We start from the raw sequence: 9,055 nt of genomic DNA on the forward strand, positions 1-9,055 counted from the left end.
TGTTTAAACTATACTCGCCCTTTAAATATTATAGTACTGTATTGAATTATATTCCTAAATACTTCTACGAGAAAACAACCGATAAAAGTACAACAATAATTTATTACATTTCATTTCTGAGGATGCGTAATTGTTTCTCAGTTGTTATTATTATTAATTAATTTAGTTCAAGTTGTTGGCCTTCCGTTTAGATACATGAACAAATAAAAGCAATAATTTCATTATTATTGTTACTATATGATTCACTACATTAATGTTACTTCTTTAATGAGAAACTAATATGTTATAACCATCCGTGACTTCACATACGTACTACAATTCGTAATGAAAACAAAAATAAACTAATATGTTTCAACTTTAACGCAACGTGTTAAAGGCGTTACTTTGGAAAGCGGAAGTACGGTACTACGTGCAGATTCAAAACAATCTCATGGAAAATAAAACAGCAGCGCGGAGCACGCCGCGCCCGCGTGCTATCTGCCGAAGCATTGTACTCGTAACAATGATCGAAGTGAAGAACCATCGAACTCAAGTTTATCGACCTCATTCCAATCTCGCCTCATAATTTGTCATCTTCCAATCTTGGATAAAAATGAGGCTAAAGGTTCAAGTGAAAGCTGGCGTTAGAGAAAGCTTTTTTTGCCAAGTACATATCGATTGAAGAAAATATAATTTACACATCCATTTATGATCAGAATAAGTTATTGCACTAATTTACGTAGTTAACACATCTTCTTGTTAAAAATGACACTAGGACGTTGGTATTAGCACTACAGTGTTAAATTTTTGAAAGGATGAGGAACTTTTTACAATAACGAATAACTAACTTGTGGGCTAGCACGATAAGGCGCGACTTGAGCGAGAGCGACATAAAGCGCGACATACTGCTATTATCGCATAGAAATCACGCGCTCTATGTCGCTCTCGCGCAAGTCGCGCCCTATTGTGCTAGACCCAGTGTCCGTCAGGACGACCGGACCAAACGAGATATATAAATCAAACTGTGCTCATTTTTCTACTATTTCATGCCTTTATTGATGTATTTGTATCTACCTTTGCGCTAACGGAAATATTAAAGAAATAAAGTAGCCAGCCATTCTGACGTCAGGTTGGCCGGCCCCTTTACGTTTTTCATAGTTCTAACAGTATATAATTTACTTTTCTTCACTATTTTAGGAAGCTTCTATAAAAAGTTATTTAAAAAATAATAATAAAACGCCTGTGCAAAAGGTATCTTCTAAAAAGACAGTTTATCTTCTCCGTGTAATTTATATTTCTGCCGCCAAGCAGTGTTATTGTAATATTGGCATTATTGCGTCCAGGTTTTAAAGCGTAGGCGTGCTGGTGAAATGACACGCAAATGAGACTTGTCAACTTATGTCTCAGGGCGACAAGCGTAGTGGAAGTGTCCTTCAGATCCATTGACTTACAAATGTAAGTCAATGCTCAGATCTTTGCGATTTGGCACTGGCAGTTTGACAGTGGCACTGCAACTGTTATGGACTGCTTACCATCAGGCGCACGACTTGTTCGTCCGGTCCTTGATATTAAAACAAAACACCATTAAAAAAATCATTTACTGAGTAATAACATTTTTAGATGACATACTTACTTTAACTGCTCTATATTATCTATATATTTCTAAACAATTCTAATTTTGGTTTCGGAGGTACCAATATTTTGTTGCGACGAGAGTTAGGTGCGAAAATCGGCTAAATTGCGTCTCACAAACTTTACAACGTCGAATATATATATAATAGCAGGGAACGGTCAAGTGTTCGTTCTTTTTGAAAGAAGAAACTTTTGACCGTTTTCCTGTTTGATGGTTTGGTAGATTTTTAATACTTTTTAATTAAATTACTTAAAGTTTAAACATTCCCGAGACTGAAAACTTGATTATTCTTCCGAGCTTTTGGGCAGGATACGGTTCGTAGCTCGTGTGCGCCTTCCCATGCGGTCTTCTTGCAAAACGTCCTCTATTTGTTGCCCCACTACTTACTAAATTATATACACGCAATTCTTTCATTTACCGTTCCACCAAGAAGTACAATAAGAATGCTTCTAATATTGATCTTTTTGACACCACTCTTAGTAAATTAAAGAAAAAAAACTGGCACTGAAAATTGTAAATGGCATTTAATAAATATTTATTTTATTATTTGATAAACTTCGTCTTGTAAAATGAATAATCTCAGTACAGAGTACTAAAAAACCGACCTTAAAAGTACGTGAAATTTGCTAAGTTTTATTGAAATATCCCCTAGTTCGCCACTATACAGGACTTGACATTGGAGATAATAAGAATAGGTTCTCACTATGACACTACACAAAGTATATTGAGAGAAAAACGCCTTGAATTGGAGAAATAGCAAAATCAACCATTAAAATAATTGCTCCTAAATTAAAGTTAGGCGCTATTTATAAAAATGAATCTTCATGCGTGAATAGCCACCCTTCGTGGTGGATGATTTTCTTCAAAATGAAATGGAACCACTATGGAAGTACCCCCTTTCCAACAAAAAAAGAATCATGAAAATCGGTTCACAAATACCGGAGTTATCGCGTAACATACATAAAAAAAGTACAGTCGAATTGAGAACCTCCTCCTTTTTTGAATTCGGTTAAAAAAAAGAGACGTATGGTATCGCCGCACAAAGTAACAGCCCGGTTTGTATGTGTGCGCAACTGCCGCGCCTCGTGTACGGACACACACATTCGCCTAATAATGAAAGACGCGTTAGGATGACCAGTGCTGTGCAACGCGACTTCATCGCGAGATTATGCGAATTTGTGCGTCCGTACTGTGTTTTATGTGTATTTACCGTAATTTGTGCATCGGTACGCAGCCGGCGCGCACACATACAAGCCGCCTTGCTACGATTGTATGGAGTTACCATACTTGTTTTATTATGCTATGGTGATATTCTCAAACAAGATGCTCGACGATGTCGGAAACGAATTGGACAGAATGTCGATTGTACAATAAATAGTAGGTATAGGAGTTAACACAATGACATTGTATTGTATCCTCCACTAATAACTTCACCTAACATAACAGAGAATAACAGAGAATCACTAAATTATTTCCGAAAACATAACAACCACGCGTGTTTAATATTTTTATTGTTCGCCTGCCATTGTTATTTTCAACAAAAGCAATTAGGACAATACTACTAATTTTCGGATATCATTATTGTAATTTATACCAGTAGCGTAACTTCATACTAACGTAGCGGTGCGAGTTGAATGTGTGCACTCTCGTCGCGCGTCGTCTATAGACGCATATATGCGCATAATCTCGCGGTACACTCGAATCGTCACGCGCCATGAATTATAGAATTGAAATGGTCGCTCAATGGTTAAAAAATGACATCAAATAATACACGTTTGTGGTAGTCTGAACAAGAGTGCCTCAATATCAGATATGTTCATAATTTTATTTCTATTTCATAACCATACACTATACCTACTCAAGGTACCAATCCGCGATGCTGGCGTAAAGATATCAATACGTAAATACCAACTGCATTTAACAAAGGTTATATCAACGTAGCAAGAGAATATTGTGATGAATACCTTATTTTTAACCGACTTCAAAAAAGGAGGAGGTACTCAATTCGACTGTATGTTCGTTTTTTTTTGTATGTATGTTACGCGATAACTCCGGTATTTGTGAACCGATTTTCATGATTCTTTTTTTGTTGGAAAGGGGGTACTTTCATAGTGGTCCCATTTCATTTTGAAGGAAATCATCCACCTCTAAGGGTGGCTGTTCACGCATGAAGATTCATTTTTATAAATAGCGCCTAAACTTTAATTTAGGAGCAATTACTTTTAGCAATTATTTAGTTGGGTAAAAGTGGGATAGATGCCCCACTTTTTGTAAGCTGACTATAACTTTTTTTTTTAAAGCACTATTCGAGTGAGTTAACTATTTGTAACAACTATAGTCCTTATACTTACTATCTACTCATATCATTATTCAATGCATACCGTAGATTTGTAGATATTCGACTCTAAAAAAAACTTATTGTTTGAGGATAGACGCCTACTGTATGGGGTAGTTGCCCCTGGCAAAATTTCCACATGAGTGTAGATGCCCTACAATGGGATAGATGCCTCCGTAATAAAAAAAAAAAATTCGTAGAAAATTAAATAAAATGTTTATTTGCTTTCTTAGTTGCAATAATATATTATAAGATTTTCTTATCCAAATATACCGTAAAACTAAAGTAAATGGCACTTTTATAGGAACAAATGGCTCAGTCTTTCAATCATTATTTGGGTAAACTTAGCAACTTAACAACGTCTATTAAAAATTATTTAAAACTTTACAGAACTAAATTTAGGAATAATAAAACTTAAAACAAATCCGCCCCTTAAGACTTCTTTGGGAAAAATCAAAGCTTCCTTCTTAAAAAAAAATAACAGTAATCAAAATTTTCAAATAATCAACAAATATAGAGATACTGTTTACTTTGGCCAGGTTACTTATTCTTTGAATTCACTTTGGCCAGGTTAGCTTTTAGAGCTGCAAGCTTCTTCTTCTTGTGTCCACATCTATTACAGTAATCGCCATATAGAGTGCAATCTTCGTGTAACCAGAGTTTACACATCAGGCACTGAATCCAGTCCGCCGTAGACTTGGTACTTGCATAGTCATCGAAACATTCTCTGCATTGAGTATTTTCTTTATCAGATTCAGTCTGGTCAGAATCTGATTCATCGAACTCTTGTTCACTTTCAGAGCTAAACCTCGGTCTTTTCTTTTTAGGAACTGATTTTTGGTTGTTTTTTCTAGGTTTGTCTGGTGTTTGCTTCTTAGCTTTACCTTTCAACTTAGCTTTCTTAGAGTTAATATGTTCTTCTGAATTTAAAACGGCAGCACCTTGCTTGCCTCTTTTATATAATGGAACAGGAATTTTCGGGATAGGTGAACATTCGTTAAGATATTTACTTGGAGTTATGACTTCTACAGTTTCAGGCTCCCTATTAATAGTTGACGACGATGGACCAGGCTGGGGCTCAACATAATATGAATTCACATCAGCATTAGCGTCGAGTTCCTTTGCCACTGGTTGGTCTTGAGCAAGGTTGCCTTCATCTAGATTTTGAATTTTTGGGACCGGTGAACATTCTTTAAGATAATATTCACCTGGAGTTATGACTTCTACAGTTTCAACATTATGATTCGGAGAAAGGATGGACGGACTGGCATTTCCTTCCATGGGAATAATAATTGCGTCCGCTGCAAGATCTTCATATAGTAAGAACCCGAAATCAGGCTCCCGCTCACTATTGACAGTTGATGACGTTGGACCAGGCTGAGGCTCAACATAATATGAAGTCACATCAGCATTAGCGTCGAGTTCTCTTGCTACTGGTTGGTCTTGAGCAAGGTTTCCTTCATCTAGATTTTGAAAGCTGTTATCAGAGATAGCAAAGTAGCTGTCAGGAATAGCAGAAGGATTGTACGGGAAAATACCACATGCACGAAACCCATTCACAGCATTAGAAGAGGTAGCAGCGCGAGTCCATGCGTTACCTATTAATTTTCCAGCAATGTATCGATTTATTTTTCGTTCTTTGTGACTGAACATCCAGTTTTTAGTTTCTGAAGCAAAGTAAGTTTTGAAAGGTTTAAAAAAACTCCGGTCAAGCGGTTGTAAAGCCTGTGTAGTGTGGCTTGGCAAACAGAACAATATGATATCATTTTCTTGTGCTAATTCTAGTAAATCAATAGCAGTAGTGTGAGATGAATGCCCATCAAGTATAAGCAAAACCTTACCCTGTGGTTTTATTGGCACGAACTGTTCTTTCAGCCACTTTTGAAAGAGTTCTGAGTTGACGTAGGCAGATTTTTTGTTCATGTACACGTTGGCTCCGGGCGGAAGACCCTCTTGAAACTCTGGTCTTTTATTGACCCCCTTGATAATGACCACCGGAGGAACATAGTGGCCAACAGCGTTACAGCAAGCTATAATTGACATTGTCTCACCTTTTTCGCTAGAAGTGACGGAATTTACTACTTTGGCACCTTTAGTAGCAATAACTTTACCAGGATTATTGTTCATTTGAACTCCAGTTTCGTCAGTATTATAAATTCGATCAGGTTTATCGATCAAATCATTTTCAGTTAGTACTTTTAGCAACAATTCAAACATTTTGTTTACTTCATCTCGATTTAATCCTTGAGCCCTTGCAATAGACAAACCTTCTGCCTGGCGAACACTGAGTTCTGGGTGTCGTTCAAGAAATGATTTGAGCCAGTGCTGACCAGCCATACGTGTCTCTTTGTTAAAAGAATTTTCCAAACTCAGTTTCTCGGCAAATTCAAAAGCGAGTCTTCTTACATCCTGTCGTGTTGTGGGAAATCCTGCCTTTTCTAATTTTTGTATGTGGGCTACGAGACGTATCTCGTTGTCAAAGTCCAGTGTGGGATGTTTTCCTGAAAAAGAAGAAATTAATAGGTACAGAAAAAAACTGAGGATTCAAACAGGACAAGTATGAAAAAACAAACTAAGAAGACGGTGCCTAAATTGAATTTGATTAGGGCAATTAATTCCTCTATTACTTACCCAAAGTAAGTTTTTTACAGCTTTTTTTAGCATATCGCCTCCTCAAAGTTCGAGATGGAATACCATAACGACGAGATATTTCATTTACACCGACTTGGCCTTTATCCATTTCCTCAAAAGCTTTGCAAAGGGCTTCTTCAGACCAAGCAGCACGAACGGGTGCCCCTATTTTCCTTTTATATTTTCGCGGCATTTTGTCTAAAATAAAAAATGAAATTAGGTGATACGCTGCATTATTTTTACAAGTACAGTGAAGTACGACATGTAAAGGTATAAACAGCTCATAAATAAACTGGAAAGTCAATTTTCCTACTAAGTTGCATATTAACTAGATAGGTACGTTAGGTACCTATTTAAAAAAATCTTACCTACAGCCTAAGTACCTGTGAATAAGTCATAGAGGATATATGCCTCTAAGGGCATCTATACTCAGTCAATAGTGGGGCCTCTATCCTTTTTAGTAGGGATAGACGCCCCAGCAAATAAATAAAAATACTTAAATAATTTCGTAATTTTATAAACACACCATAAATATAAATGATGCATACTATTTAAATAACAATACACACTTAAAACTTACCTTCGAAAACGAAAGTTCTGAACACGTCAAAATGTTACTGTCACAAGAATCATGCAAGCGCGATAAAATTTTGAAACGTTTTTTTAACTCAAACGACGACACGTGCAGTCCTGTCGAAGCGCGTGCGCGGACTAAGCTGTGCGGGGCGAGATCAGTCCGAGGAATTTGGTACTAGAGCGTGAACTTTGTTTTAAATTCCTTTTTTTTAAGGTGCGGCGTCTATCCTCCAAGGGCGTCTATCCCACTTTTACCCTTGATGTTGCTATTTCTCCAATTCAAGGCGTTTTTCCCTCGATATACTTTGAGTAGTGTCGTAGTGAGAACCTACTTTTAACCTTTATGAACCTTTATGAACCTCCTCCTTTTTTGAAGTCGGCTAAAAAAGAATGTTATCATTACAAATAATTACACAAAATACCATGTCATAGCCGTCTCAGTTATTATAATTTTTATTAAACTGCTGGCACTGCAGGTCTATTTTTAAGATAAATATATGTAAACTGTTTGTTGCCACAAATAAATTTAAAAAGAAAATCTGTCCCTAGTCTCGAAAATGCTGACGCTCTAAATTTTCGAAACCGAGATTCCCGGAGTGAAAGCCCTAGATAGGGCTGTAGTTCCCATGCGGGTCTAATGCGATTAGGAATTTACACACATCATTAAATTACTTCGCAGATGTGTGTAGGTTTCCTTCGCCGAAAAGCTCATGGTTAATTTCAAATTAAATTCCAAAAAACTCACAAGTTCGGACTCGAGAACCCGACCTTCTGCTTGAAAGGCGGTAGGTCAAACCATTAGGCTGTTATGCTGCTATCCACTAACTAAAACGCAGCTAAGTGGTAAATGGTTAAATATCTGTTTTAAATGGCATAAGACAGAGCTCAAAATTATCTTTTAAAAACAGTTAAAATTAGTTAACGTGTCCGGCTTTTCGGAACTTACCCTAATGATCATTGAGTATATAACCAGAAATAGAGACAGCATAAGGGTCATCCATCCCTGACAACTCATCAGGCAAATGGGCCTTACATCACTTTTAAATATCAACTCTCGTTTGCGCTGAAATCACAAATTTGAAAACTGAAATAGAACAGCGCCTACAACAGACCTGTGTGTACGTCTCCGAAAATATTCTGTATTTATTGTAATAAAGATAATATCTATAACTATTGGGGGCTGTTCCATTCGGTGGTGTGGGAAAAACAGCAAAACATCTAATTACAAAACAAACGGAATAACATTTAATCGGTAATTAAATATGTAATTTTTAAATTTTCGTCCATTATAGCAACGCTCAAGTTAAACTGGTAGTTTTGAAGTGAAACAATTGACGACACCCGTCAATTGTTTCGAATTCGGGCTGGCCAATCGGAGCGCACTTGTCACAGTAGTGATGTTTTCAAAAAAATTTAAATGACATTTTGCATTGACTTACAAATAAATGGACGACGGGTCTAATACAAAAACCACGAAAAAAATGTCCCAAGTCAACCTATTCGAAATTTAAATTGTAATGTCATCGCAGTATCGCGCTGTCAGTAGAACAAATGAAGACTAAAGCGGAGTGTCGCGCTCTGTATACGATTTTAGCGCCTTACCTGTGCGGACACTTTTTAGCGCGGACCCGACGTCCATATAATTGTAAGTCAATGACATTTTGTCTCTATTTCTATATCTCAAAAAAATATTTTGCCACGTAGCCGGGTTTTAATTAGCAGTCAGCAGCACGGCTATGTATATATGTATATACCTACACTAAAAAACATTGACTTTGCTCAAGTTAGTCTATTAAGATACTAGATGAAACCAATCACAATATAATTAAATTCATTACTTTAAATGGTTCCTGCAATCATTGCTTGATAGGCCCCGATTTTATGTTACATGGAAACAAGTT

The 9,055-nt window shown here is 36.8% G+C and overlaps 1 protein-coding gene across 2 annotated transcripts; it reads right to left on the minus strand.

The window, feature by feature from the left end:
* Positions 1-4,300: 4,300 nt before the first annotated feature.
* LOC113234831 (tigger transposable element-derived protein 6-like) lies at positions 4,301-6,808 on the minus strand. 2 transcript variants are annotated; one of them, XM_026470339.1, is made up of 3 exons: positions 6,579-6,808; positions 4,898-6,448; positions 4,773-4,844 (listed from the first exon to the last, which is right to left on the minus strand). In XM_026470339.1, exons 1-3 carry the CDS (start codon positions 6,769-6,771, stop codon positions 4,840-4,842), a joined length of 1,749 nt encoding a protein of 582 aa, XP_026326124.1. In that variant the 5' UTR covers positions 6,772-6,808; the 3' UTR covers positions 4,773-4,839. The 2 variants fall into 2 exon arrangements, with proteins under 2 accessions (XP_026326123.1, XP_026326124.1); XM_026470338.1 differs by having other exon boundaries at positions 4,301-6,448.
* Positions 6,809-9,055: the final 2,247 nt, after the last annotated feature.

The sequence above is a fragment of the Hyposmocoma kahamanoa genome, unplaced genomic scaffold (assembly GCF_003589595.1).
Source record: "Hyposmocoma kahamanoa isolate Upper Pololo Valley unplaced genomic scaffold, ASM358959v1 86, whole genome shotgun sequence".
NCBI lineage: Eukaryota > Metazoa > Arthropoda > Insecta > Lepidoptera > Cosmopterigidae > Hyposmocoma > Hyposmocoma kahamanoa.

Bases quoted from the DNA above. Each gene is read 5' to 3' on its own strand.
- LOC113234831 (XM_026470338.1), bottom strand. From the start codon at position 6,771: ATGCCGCGAAAATATAAAAGGAAAATAGGGGCACCCGTTCGTGCTGCT. The intron at 6,449-6,578 runs GTAAGTAATAGA...CTTCTTTTTCAG, and splicing joins CTGTAAAAAACTTACTTTGG to GAAAACATCCCACACTGGAC.